This window comes from Bufo gargarizans, chromosome 1 (assembly GCF_014858855.1).
Source record: "Bufo gargarizans isolate SCDJY-AF-19 chromosome 1, ASM1485885v1, whole genome shotgun sequence".
Lineage (NCBI taxonomy): Eukaryota > Metazoa > Chordata > Amphibia > Anura > Bufonidae > Bufo > Bufo gargarizans.
The window spans coordinates 256,999,915-257,024,533 of record NC_058080.1 but is presented as its reverse complement, the minus strand read 5'-3'; the positions used below and the strand labels follow the sequence as shown (position 1 = coordinate 257,024,533).

Sequence of the window (24,619 nt, the reverse complement as noted above, 5' to 3'; positions counted from 1 at the left end):
ATGCAATAGTCTCAGCAGCATGTAGGTTGCTGAGACAAGGTTGTTTTTGGTATATTCTGGACTGGATTTTAGTTGGATTGGCAGATAGGACGGGTGTTCCCTTAATCCAGAGAGGATCGTAGGTGAGGTCTGCGATAATCAGACTGGGATAAAGCACCTCCCAGGGTGTCAGTTAGGGGAGTGTGTTATCCGGAAACAGAGGCCTGCTGAGGCTCTGTGTGTGTGGTCTCAGTCGGGCTAGGCTGAGGGGCCATGAGGCTGGGAAATAGCATGGAATTTGGGGGATGCAGTGACACCTGCGGCACAAGGGTCACGAGGCCAGAGTTTGGAGGACTGCTGGACCACAATCTCCCAAAGGAACTCATATTTGCTACCGCCTGGAGGCTCCTGGACTATTGGGCTGAGAAAGCTGCACCTGAGACAGTGTGTGAACTGTGATGTAAAGGTGAGTCAGAGAGACACGTCATATGTTTTAGTTAGAGCCTAGATGGGCAAGTGTTTATTATTTTGTTTGGATGTCACATGTGATGAGTTGGAGCTGCGACTTCATAACCTTTTTTTGCTGAAGTGTCCGGAATAAAGCACGAGTTTGGACATTCTACCCTTGTCTGGTGAAGTAATCTGTGATGGTGACCCCCTAAGAGTAAACAATCCCTTACAATATATAAAAACGTAGTTCATGCTGAAAGTCAAACAATGGATGCAGTCTAGAATTTATAATAAGGAACATCTACATAAAGAATAATGACATATACTAATATTTTTCTTGGCTCCACTTGAAGACTCCTTGATGGGGTTAGAGTTATTAGTTGCTGGCATATAACAATGTGCAGGACTGTTTCACTTGTGTAATGATCACATTACTGCTTAGATGAAAGAAGATGCAACATTGGCATTGATCGTGTTGAGAAAGTTGATACAAGGCACTTACTAATGTATTGAGATTGTCCATATTGCTTCCTTTGCTGGCTTGATTAATTTTTCTATCACAATATACACTGCTTGTTTCCATGTTTACGACGACCTTGCAATCCAGCAGCGGTGGCCGTGTTTGTACACTATAGGAAAAAGTTGCAAACTCCGGCACTTTTTTCTATAGTGTGCAAGCACAACCACCACTGCTGGTTTGAGGGTGGTCATAACCATGGACACGAGCAGTGTATAATGCAATTGAAAACTAAATCAAGCCAGCAAAGGAAGCAATATGGACAATCACAACACATTAGTAAGTGCCTTGCATTAACCTTGTCTACATGATAAATGCCATTTGCTGAAGTGAGACAACCCCTTTAAGCTCTAGTGAAACTCCAAGTATACTGGCAGGTGTACAGTAGCCTCACAGCAACCAGAGAGGCACAGGTTCGAGACCTACTTGATTTTTATATATTTTTTTTGCTATATCTCTTCACATAAAGCTACATATATTCACACATATATCATACCATCTTACAAGCCCTAAGTGCTTAAAGGGGTTCCCCAGCAATTAAGAAAATGAAAATACTTAAATGTTACTTTACTATAAATATATTCTCAAATACCTTTCATTAGCTATAATGGCTCGTTTTGTCTTGGGGGGCAATCATCAGGGGAAACAAAATGGCCACTGTCCCATTATTTCACACAAAACCTGTCCTGATCACACATGAGGACAAGTTACTTTACAACACTGAGGTAAAGAGCTACCTCATCCTCCTCTCTACTTGTAAGGTATTATGATCCTGAATACAGATGATAAGAACTTTAGATGAATCTCTGGGGAATTTAGTTCATGATGAGACATGAAGTACAGAGAGAATGGACAGGACAGACTGTGGTAATGGATATATTATCACAGCCTGATGAACATAATAAAAGAAAAAAACTAAACTTTATTGTAATCTATTTAAAATAGGGCAAATCCTGTATGTCACAAAATGTGACCATCAGGCAACCAAACTTCAAGAGTACAGATAGGGATTTGTGTATAACCCTCTGTATTACTTAAAGTCTGGAATAATTCTTAGCTTGCTAGCAAGGTGCTGCTAATCATCTGCAAGCAGAGAAAAAAGGAACACGGTCCAGTATACTTGCAGACTCAGGAGTGAACCTCTGTGATCCTTACTGACACCTACCAATGCACTTGTTGGCTATTTTCTGAGAGAACTATATTCTATAAGCCACACTGTCTGTACTAGGCTAATAGCGTCTGGTCTATGCTTCAACCAGTGATCTACACTATGACTGTGCTAGAGTAGTCACTACGTTTGCTGACCACACATACACAAACCACACGGCTATGTTTGGAAAGGTCTAATTATAGCACCAATTATCCAAAATTCATGCACCGTATTTTAATGTTCATTACATGTGGATACAAGCATACCCCAATACATGTCAGTGTTTGTAGGCTAGCCTCTCAGAATACCACTATCTTATAGTCAGTATCACCTAACTTGGAGGTAAACTCTGATCATTCATTTACACCCTGCCTAAAGAACCGTGTCCTGAAAACATTAACATCGGCTCTGTGGTAAGGTAGACGGCATACAAGTGCTGCTGCTCATTAGCCACATCCCCACCTCCTCTCATGTCTCCTCATCATCTCCATTCCCACAGAGATTCACCTGCATTCAGGATCACGATTCCTGATAAGCAGAGCAGAGAGGAGGATGAGGCAGCACTATGGCTCATTGTGGTGAAGTAACTTGTCCTCCTGTGTGATTAGGACAGGTTTTGTGTGTACTGATTGGACGGCAGCCATTTTATTTATCCTAATGATTGCTCCCTAGACAAAACAAGCCATTCTAAGTAATGAAACGTATTTTTGAATATATCTATTATAAAATAATATTTAAGTATTTTCATTTTTTTTTTATTCCTGGAGAATTCCTTTAATGGCCAGATTTCCATTTTAAAGAGCCTTAAATGGTGAGCAGGAATGGAGTACAGAAATCTATAAATGTGAACCTTACTATGGAGTGGGGCATATCTTGACTCGTATTCTAGCCATGCTAATTAATTACATATTAGCTGCATAATTATAGCTTGGTGGGGTCACGACTGCTGAAATGAAAGAGGAACACTCATCACCCCACCACCACCACCACCGCAAAACTGCAGCACAAATAAATGCAGCGTCAACTGAGCCTTTCCACTGCCACTCCTTTCAAACTTCACTGGGATTAGACCTCCACCAATCTAATGTAAGAAATCTGTTTGGTTAGAATTTCCTTTTAAAGGGGTTGTCTTACTTATGATCAAGGGGGATGGGGGTTCAGACAGGACAGGAGATAAGTGTCTGGTGGGCCCCAGTGGATCACTAGAAAGGGGCCCGTGTTCCTGTTTGAATGGAGCGGCAGACACACATACATGCCCGCCACTCCATTCAATTGTATGGGGCTGCTGGAAACACTTATCCCCTACCCTGTGGTTGGCGGATAAGTTGTTGACAACCCCTTTAATGAGTGGAACAGGATGGCTGCCACCAAAGGGGAGCCATCCAGATATGGAGCACTGAGTAGCAGTATCCTGTTTAAAGGGGTTATCTCAGCACAAGCACTGAAAGCAAATAATTTAGTTATGCCTTTAACGCCCAATCTGCCATCCTGCCTCCGGAAGTGGAGCCAACAGGAAGCAAAGTGGCACAACTCTTTCCTACCACCACTGTCACTTTGTTCGATTAATAGGCAGCGGTTACACACCCACTAATCGTACACTGATGGTATATGCTAGAAATATACCATCGATGAGTACTCCAGGGATGAAAAATATATTGATGTATGAAATTGGAGGATACGGTCTCCCATAAATAACAGATTCATACTTACGATGTAATGCTGGCACATTTCCAGTCTTATTAATTATTGATGGAAATATACTGTATGCCCATTTTTACAATGTGTTATAACTAGAGATGAGCAAAGTTATGAAAAATTAGATTCGGCTGCTTCGCCAAATTTCACAAAGAAATTTGATTTGTGACGAATTACTTTGTCATAAAGTGCATGTATATAGTGGGCGCAATGACAGGGAATGGCGATGGCGCTCTCCCCCGTCATTGAACTCCTCAGATGCTGCGTTCATAGCTGATCAGGGTAAAAGAAAAAAAAAAAAAACTACTTCATATCCATTTGCTCACGTAGAGGCAGTCGCGGCCATCTTGATTGCAGACATCTCGTGCGGCGACGGGACATCATACATCATACGGTGTGGTGACGTCATACATCAACCCGTGCGCAATTTTGTGCGGTACCTTCAATCAAGATGGCTGAGACAGCCTGGTCACACGCACATGGATGAGGTGAGTTTGTATTTTTTTAGTTTTTACTGCCATTTCAAGGAAAATTTATTCGGCTTAGCAGCAAATTGAATTTTGACTTCTATTCACTCAACACTAGTTATAACATTATTCATTAAAGAGTATTTTTCCAAATAGTGAAAGTATAAACTTTCCTTCCAAGCCCTCATTATTATACATTGCCATTGAGTACTAGGGTTACACTGTGCGTCTATAGTACAATAGGCTCCCACCATGCAGAGTTCCTTTGTGTAGGAGCTGACATGAGATCATGCAGACTGAAAATAGATACCTACTGCATATGCAACGAAAGGAAGCTTGTAAATACCTATCACTTGCAGCTCCGGCTCCACATCTGTTGTGGCTTCCTCCAACAGGGACACCATTTTGGCTGATATCTGGCAGACGGATTCAATGTTACTGAATAGTGCATCCACATCAAAGCGTTCTGACTAGAGAAGAAAGTTTCATAAAAGAGGCTTATTAAGAGAATAATACATATTGTACATTGCTTATTTCATTCAACCTCAACTAAAAGAAGGTCACGCTCGCCCATAGCCTCTAATCCATTGTGTAGAAAAGTAATAACTCATTGGGGGTAGGTCAAATTACTCTGAGGGTACGGCCACACAAACGAGTTTCTTAATGCACTTTTAGAAGCAAAATCAGGATCGAATCATGAAAGGAGAGAAAGCATTAAGTACAGATACAACTTCTCCTCTTTTTAGAATTTACCCCTGGTTTTAGTTTCCAAAACTGAATCAGGAAACCTGAATGTGTGGCCGTACCATAAGCCTCATGAAGAATCTGATATTGAATTTTGAAACTGAAGATGGGCATTGGATTGTTTTCCGTTGTGTTCTCCATTCTTATCATGCAAGTACTAGTTGTCCTGACAAAATGGTGGGGATCAGACCTTGTGGACCATTGCCAATCGTGAGACTGAAGGGATAAAGTCGATTCTGCTATTCTCTTGCACAGCTGCACTCCCATCTACCCAATGTTCGAGGAACTGCAAAATAGCTCAATTTAAGTGAATCGAGGTGTGTTGCGTTTCCATGCACGGCTGGCGGATAAAAACAGGGAAAAACTCTGAAAGAGCCACATCTCCACAGGTAGAACGTAAAGCGATATTCTCTATACAATTCATTTGACAACCATGTTATACATGTTGCATGGCTTCAAAGGGTGAGAACTGCCCTTTTCAGCAGTTATCTTTGGTTATTATAACAGAAGTTGACCTGACATGGTGGCCACATTAAAGGGCTTCTGTCACCCCCAAAACACAATAATTTTTTTGGGCTTGTTAAAATCCTTATTTAACGACTATTCCCTATATAGGGCTCTTACCTTTGTCTGTGGCTTTGTTTCCTTAAAAATCGATCTTTTAAAATATGCAAATCACTTCACTACCAGCAAGTAGGGCGTCTACTTGCTGGTAGCCGCCGCAAAAAAACGCCCCCTCCTCCTATTGATTGACAGGGCCAGCGAACGCTCTCCTCCTCCGGCTGGCCCTGCCAGCATTTCAAATCCTGCGCCTGTCTTCATTCAGCGCAGGCGCTCTGAGAGAAGGAGGCTCGCCTCCTCAGCACTCCCTCAGTGCGCCTCCGCCGGTGACAGCTTCTCTTCTCGTTTTTTTGCGGCAGCTACCAGCAAGTAGACGCCCTACTTGCTGGTAGTGAAGTGATTTGCATATTTTAAAAGATCGATTTTTAAGGAAACAAAGCCACAGACAAAGGTAAGAGCCCTATATAGGGAATAGTCGTTAAATAAGGATTTTAACAAGCCCCCCAAAACAATTTGTGTTTTGGGGGTGACAGAAGCCCTGTTTAGTTTAAAGTGGAATTTAATTGATTGCTTTTGCTATATTTAACACCTAATGCCTCATTTACACGACCGTGATGACATCCGTGACAAGATGGTCGGTAGTTCATCTTTGAAGATGTCCGTGAAGGATCCAGCTGTCTGTTTTTTGCCCTCCGTGTGTCATCTTTAATTCATGTACTCTGCTAGGCTGAAAATTATTTTCCAGAGAATCTCCTACCAATAGTCCGTGAAAATCACTCACAGAAAACAGACGCAATTCGTGTTGTGTGGTTTTCACCGGCCCATAGACATCAATGGGTGTGTTTGGTCCACATCACAGTCCTAAGTAGTGCTGTCTTGAGCCTTGAGTATTTTGTGCTGTACTGTGGTATTTGGTTCTACTGGGTCAGTATTTTGAGCACCATTGTAGTATTTGATTCTGCTGGGGCAGTGTTTTGTGCTGCACTAAGGTATTGCTGGCCCCACCTACTTGTATTGCCCCTGCCTATTTGTATTGCCCCTGCCTACTTGTGTTGACCCTGCCTACTTGTGTAGCGTGTTGTACTTCTTTCAATTTTGACATGCCTACAGGATTCTTTATGGTAAGAGCAGTGAGACTATGGAACTCTCCGCCTGAGGAGGTGGTGATGGTGATTTCACTAAATGCGTTCAAGAGGGGCCTGGATGTATTTCTGGTGTGTAATAATATTACAGGTTATAGTTACTAGAGATGGATCTTTGATCCAGGGAGTTATTCTTACTTCCTGATTGGGGTCAGGAAGGATTTTTTTTCCCTAAAGTATGGAAAATTGGCTTCTACCTCACAGGTTTTTGTTTTTTTTGGCCTTCCTCTGGATCAACTTGCAGGATAACAGGCTGAACTGGCTGGACAGATGTCTTTTTTTCAGCTTTATAAACTATGTTACAACATGGGGCCACCTTGAGGTTTTTTCAAGGGCAACTTTAAGTTCCCAGTTTGCCCTTGCACTGATGTGTAAATAAACACATTAAAATCAATGGGTACGTGTGCTGTCCAGTACATGCCTGTGATTCACTCGTGTGTGAAAGAGAATTAAATCTTGTTAACCCCTTTGGTTGTATGCACATGTAATATTGTGTAGCTTAATGTTCTCCACCAGGGTGTGCAAGTCTGTATCCTGATTTATTTTCTGTGACCATAGTAATTCCAAATTTATTTTGCAGGAGGATGGGCAGAGGAAAACTAAAGTATAGGCTCACCTTTGGCACATGTGAACATGCAAAGCATGGACAAACACTGCAGTAAGAAAAATGCATATGTGGGTGTTGTTACTGTATGACTCTATATACTGGACTACTGGATGAAAAAAAGTAATTACTCACATGGTGTTGTCTAAGTGGCTGGACAACTTCTCTAATGCAGAGTTCCAGGTCAGTCAGATAATCTTTTTCTGTCTGTAACAGCTCGGCAATGATTTTGGCCCTTTTGTCCATCTTCCTCCTGCGGAGCTCCTCTTGGTCTTGCATTGGGGAGGTAGGAGCAGATGCTGCAACATTAGGTGCCATCTTTTCTGTATTCAGTATAGAACATAATATCAGGAAAGGTTGACTAATATTGCTGTGATATTTATTACAACAATCCCTAGTATCACTTATTTGGACCATTGTACTAAGTTCTAAAAAAGAACACATAGGGCATAGCAATGTGATAAAATTTAGTTTGGAAAGGATTTGAATGCTGAAACTGATCTTCTGATCCTGAGAATGGGTTTTAGGGTCACCTGTTGTGTATTATCCACATGTCCTTGATCACTTACCATCAGAGTCTGTGAGAGGTAGACTGTAGAAACCTTTCCCCAGACTGTAATGGTCGCCTATAAAGAGCAACGAACTGCATATTGGATAGTTACCTTTAAACGGGTTTTTCAAGTTCTGCAACTTTATAATCATACAACCGTATCCAGCCTAGCAGCCACTTGTGAGCTGAAAAAACCTGGACTATAAAATAATAGCTGATTTAGCGGCTCACCTCCTTTCTTGCTACGGATAAGGTGCTCTGTCTTTGTGACCCACCCCGTCAACCTTAAAAATTGCACTTAGATATAGACAGGCACACTACACTTGGAATAACCCAAACAATTAAGCTGGCAATATCTCAATATATATTTTTTTTAAATAGAATATAAAAAAAATGTAAAAACCTTGAAAAAATGATCGCATAAAAACCAAAACAAGTGCATAGGACTTTGACCATGTAGTTCCCTCTCTGTTTTTCTATATACGAGGTGAGTATGGTCGTCTTCACCTCCTACAAAGCCAACAGTGGGGAAATTCCATATATAATCCCTATATAGTATTTCCTGCAACTATATAGTTGATGAAAACATATAATGTCTTTTCTTTCTCAGCTGGTAAAAAACTTATCTTCACTATATAAACAAACAGTCATTTCCAGTGAATATCCTGTATTGCTTTAAAGATACATTGTTATGATGTTAATATGCCGATTTCTGGATCTCCTCTATAATAGTAACCATATATTTATAATACTAATCACAAGTCTGTACTCACTGTTAGAGCAATGTGCTGCTATCCTCCGTGGCGTCCCACGTGGTAGCTACAGCACTCACCCCAGATTCAGCGTCTCTCACAGCAAGCTCTCCAACATGGGCAGTGATACCTGCTTTATAGTGGTTAAGTCTCGGCGTCCCACGTGGTGATCAGCGCTATGTTTTCTGACTGCCTGGACTTCAACTATACAGGATATCTTGTGTGTTGTCCGTGGAGTACTCCACACTATGGGCCAGATTTATCATTACTATGACAGCTCACTCCACTTTCACATATGGCTAAAGTCAGTTTTAGCCAAGTCAGATTTATGATCGGCCATTTAAGAAATGTGGTTTGACGGTAGCAGTTTATACGTCCGTAAGCAGCTTTACAAAAGTCGCACATCTTTATGAAAGAGTCGCACGTCTTTACGAAAAAGTTGCATGTTCTATTAAAAAGTCTCATAAGATAAGCATGGTCCTCACTGGAGTGAAATTGCGACCTATGTCTGTTCTTCATTCCAATGTCTGGATTTTTCATCAATAAGTCATTGGGTTGTTTTAGTAGGTCTTGAATTTTTGCTAATTGTTGCCGATATTGTCAGATGCGTTTCGAAGTTACGTTAACTTCTTCATCAGTGACCAGTCTCGTATATTTTACCTACTCTGCTACTTTTTATTATCTCTCTGGAGAATACAGGAATCTGTGCTACAATAAACCAACGTGAATTATCTCAACACAACCCTAACCTTCAGAGTCATGTGCCACCTACAATTACATGTATCTGAAATTTGCATTTCACAATTAGAGCAGTGTCCTTTGCAGGTTCAGAGAAGTGGCTTTCAGAGCAGTGTTGGACATTGAGAACATGATAAAGCAACTGTTGCACTCCACCAGTGCCCATGATGTGAAGAGGCAACCCTTTTCTCCTGCAGTTCCAAGAATACTTCACAATCCCAGCTGGTTGGTAATGGCTTGAAACAGTGGGGAAGTTTAATCAATGTTTTTACACCACTAATGTCGTAGGTTACTATCATTTACACCAGAAACTGGCTGAAGTATACACCAGCTCCTAGTTGGCATAGGTCTTAGTTTCTGGCGCATAAAAAGCCAGATGTTGCACCAAATTTATTGAGGCCTGTGCCTCTTAATACATTTTGAAAATCTTATCACAGTGTGAGATTGAGAAACAGCTCCCATTCTTTGAACACTGTGTGTGAATTAAATTAAATGTTCTAGACTGACATTCTGCTGTTTGGCAACACGATGCTGCTGTTTCCCAGGCACAGCTGACTGACTGCATATATATTTCCATATTCATGAGAGGTGTGGTTTTGAGAACTTGCTACAAGAAGCTGCAGCCATCTTAGGATCGAGCTGAGAGCTGATGAACTGTGTGTGAGCAGACAAACTGATGGATTCAGGAGAAAGAGGACCCCCTCAGTGACAACAGCTGCAGCTGAGTGAAGCTGATCGTTTGTCCAAGACCCAGATCCTGTCCAGGGAAAGAAGGATTGTTTCCAGGAAGGCTGACAAGAGCTAAGAAACAAAAGCTGCATACTCTGCAGGACCTCATGTTTGCTGGAGAGACTGGCTGTTCGGTTCAGAGACATCAGTGGATAAAGAGCAGACCCGGGTCGGTAAGATCGTGCATGCATCTGTCACGGATGTAGTAGGGGAGAACTCCAAAAGACAACAAGAAGGAAGGGGAAAGACACTAGGCCTCACCGGTAAGGAAGGAAAAGGGTCACCACCTATAAAACTCTGCTCCTGGCCCCAACTCCTATGCGTATGGGCACCTCTCGATGGTAGAGATGCCCATACACAGGAACCAAGAAAACCCTGGTGACCCTCAGATGCCCTAAAGGTAATGATACGTGTGAGGAAAGAGATGCAAGGCGGCACTGCCTTCACTGATGTAGCCTTCAGTGGTAGAAAACCGTTATTGTGGTACAGTATACTCCGCTGCGTGTTGCTCAGCGACACAGAGGTTAAGGCAATGGTTCGCGATAAGGAGAGAGAGGATGAAGAAATCGCGGCACTCACCGGAGTAGACAAAATGTTGCTGCTTTATTTGAACTTCCTTAGAAGACGATACATAAAGGATCCAGGGGCGGACACACTGTTGCAAGCGGCGACGGCCGTTTCGCGCGTGGGATCGCGCTTCCTCGGGCCGCTGTATACGTCATCGCGCAGGCTTGCGCTTTATACAGGCGGACTTAGGGCGGCCGGCACCGTCAGCCACAGCTGTGCGCCCATGAATCGGTGACGTAGGTTAAAAACATATAAACAGCGGGTACAAATGTAGATGCTGGAAACAAACTAATAAGCATGGATAAGATACAAGTTATGCAGCAATACCCATACCAATCGGCCTATAGCTGCAGGTTCATACATGAATGGCGGGGGAGGTTTAGACACAGCGATGCAGGTTCAGATGTAATTGAATATATTGTGGTTCATGTATTGGTAACATTCGAGCTGCAGATACTGCAAAGTGCAAATACAAGAAACCGCATTGCAAAATATTCGCCCCTCTATCCTGAACGCATCCGGTTTACAGAAACACTGACATGTCGTTCTTGTCATTCATACCTGCCGCTCCCATCGCTCCAGTTTGCATAATCCACCTTGCCTCCCTCTGTAGGAGCAGGCGATGCCGGTCACCTCCCCTAGGGATGGGACGGACATGCTCGACCCCCCGCAAAGTAGAGACAATGCGGATGGGCATCGTGGGCGGTGCGGATGTGGTCAATGAGACATGGGCTACCTCTGCCTGACCGTATAGAACCGACATGTTCACGGATGCGTTCAAATAGGGGGCGAATTGTTTTGCCTATATAAAAACGTTTGCAGGGGCAAAAGACTACATATACCACATAAGATGTACGGCAGTTTAAAAAATTCGCGTACAGTGTGTTTAATTCCCCCTATCTGTAGATCTTTGCTGCAGGCATTCAGTGCACAAAAGGAGCAATGGCCACATTTAAAGTTACCCCTGGGCTTCCTGAGCCAGGTCTCGTCTTTGAGCATGTTAAATGCACTCCTGACGAGCTTATCCTTAAGCGTGGGGCATCTTCTAAATGTGACCAACGGTTTTTCGTTTGTAAGGTTGCTGAGAGAAGAGTCCCCCTTCAGTAGATCCCAATTTTGGTTGATTGCCTGTCTAATTACTTCAGCGGCAGGACTGTATTGGAAGGAGAAGGCAAAGCGTGAGGGTTTGGCATCAATTCTCCCCTCCATGAGCAAGGAATTACGATCTAATTTTGCGGCCTTGTATAGGGCTGCTGAGACACTTCTCGATGGATAGGCCCTATCCAGGAGCCTACCCCTAAGCTCTCCAGCCTGCTTGTAAAAGCCCTCATCGGTATTGTTTATCCTACGTAACCGGACATATTGTCCGTACGGGACTGCACGCTTAACCGATGGCGCATGAAAACTAGTCTGGTGGAGGAGGGAGTTGGTCGCCGTAGGCTTGCGGTAGCCACTGGTATGTACAATACCATCTTTTACGGTGACATGCACATCCAAGAAGTCAAGAGCCTCACCACCAAAGTTGATGGTGAATTTCATATTCATTTGGTTATGTGCATTGAGATAGTCAACAAATGCATGGCAAGACCCCTCACTCCACGACCAGACCAGAAAAATATCATCCACGTATCTTAAAAACAAGTGGCTGTGCCGCAGGAAGGGGTTGTCCATCGAGAAGATGTAAGTCTCTTCAAATACCGCCAGGTACAGGTTGGCAAATGTGCACGAGACAGGTGTGCCCATCGCGGTACCTAGTACCTGCGGTACCACTGTCCATCAAACTGAAAGACATTATTGGTAAGAACAAGGTCTAATGCTTCGGGGATAAAGTTGTTAAATGCCGCATCCTTATCGCTTTTATTTAGGATCGCACTAACTGCCCGAAGTCCCAAATCACGGGGGATTCTGGTATATAAGCTCTCGACGTCTAGAGACACAAGGTTAAACTCGTCCTGCCACTCAAGACCTCTGAGTGCCAGGAGAAAGTCACCTGTGTCTTTTAGATACGCCGGGGTGCTGCCCTATAATGGTCTGAGAAGCCAGTCAATATAGCCAGACAGAGGCTCAGTCACTGACCCGATCCCGGCAATGATGGGACGGCCCGGGGGTAATGACAGGTAAGAGACAGAGCAGAGACAACCCGTTCCTTTCCTGGTGAAGGAACCAGCGTCTCGCTGAGGCCTAGTAAACCACCAGGGGAGGGGGGAATACAAAACAAAACTATCGGAACACTTAACTTAGGAGGATGATGGATGAACAGGACTTCAACAAGAACCACACTCCAGCTCTTCCAAAACCAAATGAAGCTATCCAGAGCAAGGAGTGATGGGTAAAGTCAGACTAAATAGGGAGAGGTAAAAGTCACATGAACCACACCTGAACAGGAGGTGTGGACACACCAGCAACACACAGACAAAGTGAAACCAAAAGAGGATGTCAGATCACTCATGTGCAGTCAGTCTTTCAGACCTTCTAACATCTGTCACAGGTGTGACAACATCTCACTGCAGTTTGACACCTAGAGACTTAGACCAGGCCTGTAGTTAGTTAGTTAGTTAGTTAGGGTCTCTGTTTTGTGTCAGGTCTAAAGTGTTGCTACTGTACTAGAAGGACTTCATTATAAAAGGGACATTGCACATTTGAGAGCTGATAAATACCCACACAAGCTCTATCCAGTTCAGCGTTCTGCTCAGGAGAAATAATCAGGCACGTGCTACCGGACTAGTTATGGGAGGGGGAATAATATAGTACGGTAAGATTGTGAACTGCTGTGTTGCACTGCAGGCCAGCCCGTACTAAGCACCAAACCAATTGTTGGTGTTTGTTTCAGGGTAATAATAGGTACGGTGAGGCAGTTTTAGTTGTGCCCGCCAGTAGGTAAATTACCGCTAAATTACCGCTGGCATCCATCAGGGGGCGCCATGCTGTGCAACACAGGGGTCTCAGCCTTTGGTGCTGGGTGTATATAAACTTATTTTATGTTCTCAGCATTTGTGGTTGTGTTTATTATCACGTTAGTAAAATTCAGTTTTTGCAAAAGCTGGGGTCAGTTAAATTTCTCGTTCATGACTTCGCTGTATCCTGGGGAGCCCACCTGGGTACAAGGCTTACAACAGTGCACATTTTACTAACACTGCCGTAGGAAATGCCAGTCTCCCCCATTGTGTCCTATAAATCTTACAAACAATTCATCAGCAACTATTTAGTGCGAACCACAATCATCATTGTAGAGAACAATTTTTTTTATCATATTTAAAACACTAGAAATTGGGCACTTTTCTTTATATTGGCAAGAAGCAATTTTAAAGAGGACCTGTCACCACTCCTGACATGCCTGTTTTATTAGCTTTCTGCATTCCCCGTATAATAACAATTCAGGAATATCTATTCTTATGGCTCTATGTTGTGCCATTCCTTTATTATTTCTACTAGAAGTTATGAATGAATTACTAGCAGTCTGCAGGAAGGGTACAGAGGGGTGTTACCAGTTGGGGGTGTGTACTTGCACAGTCTGACTCAGTGCTGCCATTTTCAGACTGTACAGGTACACCCCCCCAACTGGTTACCTCCCCTCTGTACCCTTACTGCAGACAGCTAGCGATTCATCATAACGTCAAGTAGAAATAATAAAGGAATGGCACAACATAGAGCCATAAGAATAGATGCTCTACAATTGTTATTACACGAGGAGTGGTGACAGGTCCTCTTTAGCTGCCTGTAGCTGGATTCATTTCTTCTATTTGGATATTAGGAATGTGCTTATATCGCTCATCACACATACACTATTTATTGGGGTTGCTGTATCTAATAAAGCAGAACACCACAGCACTTCTATGCTTCATCTCCTTTATTCCCTTGGTCCTACTTGGAAAACTGAGAAATACATACACAAATATGTCCCAGGAGATCAGCCATGTCCACCCTCCTCCTCCTCACAATTCTGTGTCAAGCAGTAAGGCCTCTTTCCACGGGCGTCGCGTGTGAGGGCCGTATAGGATGCACGTTTTTACTGATGACCTTTCATTTGGATAGGTCATCAGTATCTGATTGGTGGGGGTCCCGCTGATCAGCTGTTTTGAGAAGACAGCGGTGCATCAGTGAGCGTCTCTGCCTTCTCGAAGCTCACCAAGCACAGCTCTGTACATTGTATAGCGACTGTGCTTGGTATTGCAGCTCAGCCCCATTCACTTCTATGGGGCTGAGCTGCTCCTAGGCCATGTGATCAATGAATGTGTCGTCACTCAGCCTAGGAAAAGCAGAGAGAAGGCTGTGGCGCTTACACGAGTGCTGCTGCTTTCTCAAACAAGCTGATCAGCGGGGGTCCCGGTTGTTGGACCCCCACTGATGATATACTGAATCTGGCACTATTGGGGGGGGGGGGGTCTGGCACTATGGGGGGGATCTGGCACTATGGGGGGGGGCTGGCACTATAAGGGGGGATCTGGCACTATTGGGGGGGATCTGGCACTATTGGGGGGGATGTGGCACTATTGGGGGGGGATGTGGCACTATTGGGGGGGGGATGTGGCACTATTGGGGGGGGATGTGGCACTATTGGGGGGGGGGGGTTGGCACTATGGGGGGATCTGGCACTATGGGGGGGAGAGCTGGCACTATGGGGGGGAGCTGGAGCCTGGCACTATGGGGGGCCTTACACTATGAGGGGAGCTGGCACTATTGGAGGAGCTGGCACTATGGGGGCATTTCTTACTGGCACATTATGGGGGGCACCATGGGGGAGAGGAGCACTAAAGTGGCTTTTTTGGGGCTCTAAAGTGGCTTTTTTTTTATTATTGGCACATTCTGGGGGGCACTATAGGGGAGAGCAGCACTATGGGGCATCTGGTGTTACTAGAGGGGCATTATTTAAGGGCACTATGGGAAGTGGGGGCTCTAAAGGGGCCTTTTGTATTGGAACATTATGGGGGTCACTATGGCATTTGGTGGCACTAAGGGGGCATTTTTTACTGGCACATTATGGGAGGCACTATAGGGGAGAGCGGCACTATGGGGCATTATTTGGGGGCACTATGGGGGAGTGGAGCACTATTGGGGCATATGGTGGCACTAAGAAGGGGCATTTTTTTACTGGCACATTGTGGGGGAGAGGAGCAATATAGGGGCATCTGCTGGGGCACTAAGAAGGGGCATTTTTTTACTGGAATATTATGGGGGACACTATGGGGAAGGGGGAGAGGAGCACTATGAGGGCATTTACTGGGGCACTATATAGGGGTATTTTATACTGGCATACATTATGGAGACATTAGCTCAACTGCGGGCACTAAGCGGGCGTATTTCATGTACTGTCATATTATAGAGAGAATTAGTACTACTAGGGGGTATTATGGGGAGCTTTACTACTACTGGGGGGCTATGAGGAACATGATTACTAGGGCACTAAAGGGGTATTATTACTACTAAGTGTGCTCTCGCAGAGAATTATTTCTATTGGTGGGATTTTGGGGAGCACTGTTACTTTGGGAGGCACCCTGGCATAGTATCTGTCACGGACGGTGTACAGGAAACAAGACAAAGCAACATGCACAAACGACTGAGTGGATCCAAAGCTAAGGAACCAAAAGGGAGACCCCTGCACAAGACCTGAGACTATCCCTGGCTGCTCAGCCTATGCAAAGATCCGAAAGGTGGAGGTTTGCATATCCACGTACCTCGACTATATAACCCCTGAACACCCTACAATAGTGAGGGGACACGACCACCGACTCCCTACTCCAGACACGGAGGGAGTCAGGGTCACCTGGGATCCAGCAAACAGAAAATAACAGATAAATGTTCAGCACTTAACTTTGTAGCAGACAGGAAAACAAGGTCAGCATGCACACACACTCCAGGAGGAAGTATAAGCCGCCCAGCAATGCACCATGGGGAGGGATTTAAAGGGAAGCAATCAGTCCAACTCCATGACAGCTGAGAGAGGCTAACGAGATGAGAAACTGAACAGCACAACAAAGAGAACTCAAGGAGGAGGTTCTGAAAGGCCTCTGTCAGAGCTTCTCAGCTGTCTGGTTGTGACAGTATCAGCTTAGCACAATTATTTTTGGGGGACATTATCTTTATACTATTAGTGTCTGGGCGCAGTTATTTTTTAGAGCACTGTGTGCCATTAATTGTTTAAGGGGGCACTATCTGTGTGGTAGTAGTATTCCCAGGGGTACTGTTTCTGCAGTATAGTATTGGGGGCACTATCTGTGTGGTAGTAGTATTTCCAGGGGGACTGTTTCTGCAGTATAGTATTGGGGGTGGCAGAAAAGGGTGTTCAGAAGATGTGAAGATGATGGAAATGTGGGAAACTAATGTCTGTTTGACAATCTCTGCAGAGACGGGAGATGGCAGAAAAATCATCATGGCGGTCTGGTCTGAATGGAGAAGATGAGGAAAGAGAATGTCTACAACAAAGGTGACATCACTGGATGTAAGAGGTAGGGGGCGCTATGTAGGAGAGGAGATGCTCCGGCTCCTTCCCCTGCCATTTGCAGAAGGAGGATTCAGAGCTGGGTGAGGACGATGAAAGGGGGGCAGCAGGCCACGGGCGGGTGGCAGATGGTGAGGGGAACCACAGGCCTTGAGCAGGATCTGGAGAGGGAGGAGAGCGGAGGAGCTTCCTGGCTGTAGCCTGCTATTTATTGTATAATGTGAAGCAGGCAGTGCAGCCAGGACAGACCTCCCCCTCTCTCTGTATGATGTGTAGAGACAGGCCGCAACTATAGAATGTCAGCGGTACAGTGTTTGGGGAGTGGCCTATTATATGTAGGAGGGGCTTTAATAATGGGCGGGGCTAAAATGGGCCACTTGACTGGATTTGCCCCCCCAGGACTAAGGCTGCCAGCCCTCCCCTGGTCATCAGTAAAAGAAATCTCTGAAAAACCCTTAAATGATTCATTTCAAGGTTTACTTTCAGATCGCCAATGATGAATTAAGCCAGTGTAAATTTCAGTTGGTTCAGGGTGTGTGAAATGAAATAATAATGTAATCTTATCTTGTTTTTACAGAAAGTATAGAAGACACAATATTGAAAAAAAAATGGTAATGCTTCAGATAATTAGTGTATACTAAAGCATGAAGTTTAGTTGGAAGATAAGGTTCAGTTTTGGAAGGTGTTTACTGCGGAAACAGCGAGAGGTGTAATGCTGAAAGCTATGTCCTGGGGTGATATGAGCTCATGCTTTCCGATACACCTTGTATGATTTAAAACACTTTCTTTTTGAGTCACGTAACTTCCTAGTCAAACAAATAAATGTATCTCATGTCACGTTCCTTAATAAATCTGTATACAGGAAAGAATTGTCCAAACATGTCAAATTATTGGGTCCTGATTTATCCCTCAAATAGATGTTTCTAGAAAGGTTTATGAAGCTGATGTTACCAAGTTTACTAAATATTTATGAAAAAATAACACAGATTATTAATTTCTTAAATTTCGATAATGCAGTGGCCTATTGCCAGCGTCTGGGATATCCCTTGCCCCTTAAGAGGTTTTTACGATTATATGACCCTCTGTTAGAGCAAGTAGTCATGACGTCAGTTGCGGTTAAGCAACGAGGACATGAAGTCCCCTTTGTAGATAGTAGTGTTGATACCCAGGGGTAGGATTGCCAGAGTGGTGTAGAGTGGCCTACAATGTCTCTGTAGATGTTATATGCACGTGTCACGTTGCTCCTACCTGTATATCCTTGGATCTCAGACATGGTGTAGTCCGAAGCAAGTGCAAAGGGGGTGAATAACTTTGATGATGAAGGAATAATTGAGCCCAGACTTTGTATATATGTTGAACACAGCTTTACTTTGCATAAACTTGTATCAAGGAACAATCTTCCAAACTTTATCTTGGTCATCAGTAGGTATTAGATTAACTATGGCAGGAAAACACTTCTGAAACAATCTCAGCTCTGGTATGCAGTAGCTTTCTCAGCCCTGCTATACTTGGCTGGGTAAATCGGAACTTTATCTCTTCTGCTGGAACTTTAGCTTAGCTGTCTGTAGTCTGTCTCTTACTTTAATCCTAGGAACTTCTTCCTGGCATCAAGCTCTCTTAGCTTGGGGTAAAGGCAATGTAAGCCCAGGAGGGGACAAGCAACCATGTAGATATCGCAGGCAGGGCTTGCAGGCCTAGCAGAGCAGACAGTGCTCTGCTAGCCAACACACAACCTTTCCCCAGGAGGGGGTAGGCTAGACTGACCAACTCTGAAAAAACTCTTCCCTCTTTAAAGAGGGCTGGAATGGAACTAGAAGGTTCTTCTCCAGAGAAACTAGCCCTGCACAGATTGCAGCCACCTGCTGGTGAACCAGGCACATTACACTTAAGCAGTAATTAGCAAGGAAATACATATACACATTGCAGGATATGGCAATAAATATATATACAGGGAGTGCAGAATTATTAGGCAAGTTGTATTTTTGAGGATCAATTTTATTATTAAACAACAACCATGTTCTCAATGAACCCAAAAAACTCATTAATATCAAAGCTGAATATTTTTGGAAGTAGTTTTGAGTTTGTTTTTAGTTTTAGCTATTTTAGGGGGATATCTGTGTGTGCAGGTGACTATTACTGTGCATAATTATTAGGCAACTTAACAAAAAACAAATATATACCCATTTCAATTATTTATTTTTACCAGTGAAACCAATATAACATCTCAACATTCACAAATATACATTTCTGACATTCAAAAACAAAACAAAAACAAATCAGTGACCAATATAGCCACCTTTCTTTGCAAGGACACTCAAAAGCCTGCCATCCATGGATTCTGTCAGTGTTTTGATCTGTTCACCATCAACATTGCGTGCAGCAGCAACCACAGCCTCCCAGACACTGTTCAGAGAGGTGTACTGTTTTCCCTCCTTGTAAATCTCACATTTGATGATGGACCACAGGTTCTCAATGGGGTTCAGATCAGGTGAACAAGGAGGCCATGTCATTAGATTTTCTTCTTTTATACCCTTTCTTGCCAGCCACGCTGTGGAGTACTTGGACGCGTGTGATGGAGCATTGTCCTGCATGAAAATCATGTTTTTCTTGAAGGATGCAGACTTCTTCCTGTACCACTGCTTGAAGAAGGTGTCTTCCAGAAACTGGCAGTAGGACTGGGAGTTGAGCTTGACTCCATCCTCAACCCGAAAAGGCCCCACAAGCTCATCTTTGATGATACCAGCCCAAACCAGTACTCCACCTCCACCTTGCTGGCGTCTGAGTCGGACTGGAGCTCTCTGCCCTTTACCAATCCAGCCACGGGCCCATCCATCTGGCCCATCAAGACTCACTCTCATTTCATCAGTCCATAAAACCTTAGAAAAATCAGTCTTGAGATATTTCTTGGCCCAGTCTTGACGTTTCAGCTTGTGTGTCTTGTTCAGTGGTGGTCGTCTTTCAGCCTTTCTTACCTTGGCCATGTCTCTGAGTATTGCACACCTTGTGCTTTTGGGCACTCCAGTGATGTTGCAGCTCTGAAATATGGCCAAACTGGTGGCAAGTGGCATCTTGGCAGCTGCACGCTTGACTTTTCTCAGTTCATGGGCAGTTATTTTGCGCCTTGGTTTTTCCACACGCTTCTTGCGACCCTGTTGACTATTTTGAATGAAACGCTTGATTGTTCGATGATCACGCTTCAGAAGCTTTGCAATTTTAAAAGTGCTGCATCCCTCTGCAAGATATCTCACTATTTTTGACTTTTCTGAGCCTGTCAAGTCCTTCTTTTGACCCATTTTGCCAAAGGAAAGGAAGTTGCCTAATAATTATGCACACCTGATATAGGGTGTTGATGTCATTAGACCACACCCCTTCTCATTACAGAGATGCACATCACCTAATATGCTTAATTGGTAGTAGGCTTTCGAGCCTATACAGCTTGGAGTAAGACAACATGCATAAAGAGGATGATGTGGTCAAAATAATCATTTGCCTAATAATTCTGCACTCCCTGTATGATGACACAGGATTCAACAATAAAGATAGTGGGGGTCCAAAATAGGGGGTAATGCCACTCTGGGTCATTACAATAAGATGTACCAAATTCATTAAAAATAAAATCTACAACAGCTATAAACTAGAGTAGATTTGATATATAATTTATGCCAGATTCTGGTGTAAATTAAAGTAAATCTATCAGGAAGCAGCTAGTCATGTCCCCGCCCCCTCACACACACACACATACTAGGCCCCACCCACTTAATGTAAAAGTGACAAGAATGGTAAAACAATTGTAGATTTCTGACCAATCAGACGAATTTGGTCTGTAACATATATGCTGTTACATGCTAAAATCATGATCATGGTCAATGGTGGTTGACTGACATAGTAACACAGTTTATAAGGCTAAAAAAGACATACATCAGATCAAACAAAACAATGGCTGATCTTAGAGAGACCAGCTACAGAAAACACTGTGGAGCCTCATTTAAGAGTCTCGACACAGCAATCCAAAGTGCAAAGCTCCCTGGGAAACAGTAATATGCTAAATAATTGTGGAGCCCCAGTTATGGGTTCAACACAGTGAAAGCCAGATATCCCTCAAAGGAAGGAAAACCGAGCAAAGGCGTGTCCCCATTACAGAGATTTGGTGATTCCCCCTCATCCGTCTTTTTTTTAAAACTAAATAATGCTAATTTTGAGTGGTAGAACTATGTGCTTGTCAAGTGCATCTATGCCCCTCTTACTGGGGCTGACATTCCCCTGGCTGGCCAAAGGGTATCTTACTGCAGCAGTCCTACCTTGAACTACCAGCTCCCTGCTCTTGGTGAACTTGATGGTGTGTGCTAGATCAGGACTACTCTTCCTGACACTCTTCTTTCTACCCCTCTTTCTAATTGTCAGCCCAGAGAAAGCTAAGGGTGGATTTTTGCGCATTAAAATGAATGGAGACATTCAGCTTCAGAAAATCTACAACAAACCATTATTTACACTGCAGAATGCTAATTCCGCAGCAGAACACAGCAGAGCGATTGACAATTTTCAGCCCCTTAGGATAACATGGGGGAGGACTTTATGTTGTAGCCAGACAATGCTTCGCTGAAAATTGTTAATCCCTGCACTGTTTTCTGCTGCGGAATTAACATTCGGCAGTGTAAACAATGGGTTGTTGCAGATTTTCTGAAGCTGAATGTCTCCATTCATTTCAACATGGGTTGTAGTCCAAACAAAAATCCACCCTTAGCTTTCTTCTCTTTTAGGAAGGAAAGCTAGTTTGCGTATCTTATTCCCAGAAGCCTAGAGGAGCGTTGCCTGGCCAATGAGTCTCATCACTGTTTGGTGTTCAGGTGCTCTTCATAAGAAAAATAGTAACCCCCAGATCCCGACCAAGATAAGCCAGTTCTTTCTGCTCTGCACTGATGAGGGACAACGTAACTTATGCTTTAAGGTCTGTTTTCAATGCTAAATATTGATTATTGGATTGATACCTAAAATTTATTTGGAAGGAAAGCTAATTTGCATACCGAGAGGAGGATTGTATTGACTAGTCACAAAATGAATGGAAAATGCTTATTTTTTCCAAAACGTGAAGGACTCTTTTATGGTCCACATCAATAGCCGTAGCAAGAGTGATGTCACCAATCGCTCTGTCTGAACACACACTTCAGGCATAGGAGAGGTGCCGCCAGCCAGAGAATACTCTGTATAGAGTGGAACTACTTCAGACCTGAGGAGTATATCCAACGGTGAGATACCATGCACAAACATACCGGACAAGAATCTGTGCAGCTGTTGCTGGTACATCTTACAAGTCAGGCAATTAGTGGTTTCCACACAACCCTAATTGAGCATCAGTCAAATGCTGTATTGCTCATTGTTGTCTGATCCTTAGGTTTAATTGTGCTAATGGTGAAGCGTGATAGCTCGGTATCCACATATAGTGAGTATGTACAATTTCTGTTATATTATAGAATGGTGAAACAAGTACTCTGTGCTTATGCAAAAGGTACCCCTGAATTCTTGGAGATTGATTTCTTTTTTTTTCATCAGCTACTAAGCAGACGATTTCTAAGGCTATGGCCTGGAAGAAGAATTCTCTGGATTTCTCTGAGGTCGAGAGAATATTAGACTTTTATATGATTAATGAGAAGCTGACTACTATTCTAGCAGATTGCCATGACAAACTCCTGGAAATTTGCACCCTTTTGATCGACTACTCCCTTTATGCCCAGCATAACAGGTCACTGCTCATCATTTGAGTGTATACCTACTCAAGTCTCATTGGAACCAACTGAGACCACCCTCCGGTGAGAGAACCCCCTCCTGCCTCCTCCCCTGTTTATCTTGTGTATGTCTATTCTGAGTGTGTTATTTATTGTTTGTGTCGTCTAAGGCCTCATGCACACGACCGTTGTGTGCATCCGTGGCCGTTGTGCCGTTTTCCGTTTTTTTTCGCGGACCCATTGACTTTCAATGGGTCGGTGGAAAAATCGGAAAATGCACAGTTTTGCAGCCGAGACCGTGATCCGTGTATCCTGTCCGTCAAAAAAATATGACCTGTCCTATTTTTTTGACGGACAACGGTTCACGGACCCATTCAAGTCAATGTGTCCGTGAAAGAACACGGATGCACACAAGATTGGCATCCGTGTCCGTGATCCGTGGCCGTAGGTTACTTTCATACTGCATAAAAGCTTTTTCAGAGCTGAGTTTTCACTTCGTGAAAACTCAGATCCGACAGTATATTCTAACACAGAGGCGTTCCCATAGTGATGGGGACGCTTAAGGTTAGAATATACTAAAATAACTGTGTACATGACTGCCCCCTGCTGCCTGTCAGGTGCTGCCAGGCAGCAGGGGGCAGACCCCCCCTCCCCCCCTGTAGTTAACTCGTTGGTAGCCAGTGGGCCGCCCCCCTCCCTCCCCTGTAGTTAACTCGTTAGTGGCCAGCCCCCCCTCCCCTGTAGTTAACTCATTGGTGGCCAGTGGGCCCCCCCTCCCTCCCCTGCAGTTAACTCGTTGGTGGCCAGTGGGCCCTCTCCCCTCCCTCCCCCTCCTAATTAAAATCTCCCCCCCCTATCATTGGTGGCAGTGGAGAGTACCGATCGGAGTCCCAGTACTTAATCATACTTACCTGCGAGCTGCGCTGTCTGTGTCCGGCCGGGAGCTCCTCCTACTGGTAAGTGACAGGTCTGTGCGGCGCATTGCCTAATGATCTGTCACTTACCAGTAGGAGGAGCTCCCGGCCGGACACAGACATCGCAGCTCGCAGGTAAGTATGATGCTTCTAAAAAATTGCTAAGTAACCATGGCAACCGGGACTGCAGTAGCGTCCTGGTTGCCATGGTTACCGATCGGAGCCCCAGCAATTAAACTGGGACTCCGATCGGTACTCTCCACTGCCACCAATGATAGGGGGGGAGATTTTAATTAGGAGGGTGATGGAGGGGGGGCCCACTGGCTACCAACGAGTTAACTACAGGGGAGGGAGGGGGGGGGGGCTGGCCACCAACGAGTTAACTACAGGGGAGGGAGGGGGGGCCCACTGGCCACCAATGAGTTAACTACAGGGGGGAGGGGGGGGGGCCGGCCGCACTGGCCACCAATGAGTTAAAAACAGGGGTGGGGAGGGGTCTGCCCCCTGCTGCCTGGCATCCCCTGCCAGGCAGCAGGGGGCAGTCATGTACACAGTTTTTTAGTATATTCTAACCTGAAGCGTCCCCATCACCATGGGAACGCCTGTGTTAGAATATACTGTCGGATCTGAGTTTCACGATGTAACTCATATCCGGCAGTATATTCTAACATAGAGGCGTTCCCATGGTGATGGGGACGCTTCAAGTTAAAATATACCATCGGATTGGAGAAAACTCCGATCCAATGGTATAAAGGGACTCCTGACTTTACATTAAAAGTCAATGGGGGACGGATCCGTTTGCAATTGCACCATATTGTGTCAACGTCAAACGGATCCGTCCCCATTGACTTGCATTGTAATTCAGGACGGATCCATTTGGCTCCGCACGGCCAGGCGGACACCA

At 44.3% G+C, this 24,619-nt stretch overlaps 1 protein-coding gene across 1 annotated transcript in view; it reads right to left on the bottom strand.

The window, feature by feature from the left end:
- The window catches only part of ARHGEF38 (Rho guanine nucleotide exchange factor 38), a 100,635-nt gene that overhangs the window by 50,687 nt on the left and 25,329 nt on the right, over nt 1-24,619 (bottom strand). Inside the window, exons 2-3 of the mRNA XM_044276792.1 lie at nt 7,445-7,632; nt 4,605-4,728 (exon numbers count right to left, since the gene is read on the bottom strand). Coding sequence (XP_044132727.1) covers nt 4,605-4,728; nt 7,445-7,632 — 312 coding nt within the window. The remainder of the gene's footprint in view (nt 1-4,604; nt 4,729-7,444; nt 7,633-24,619) is intronic.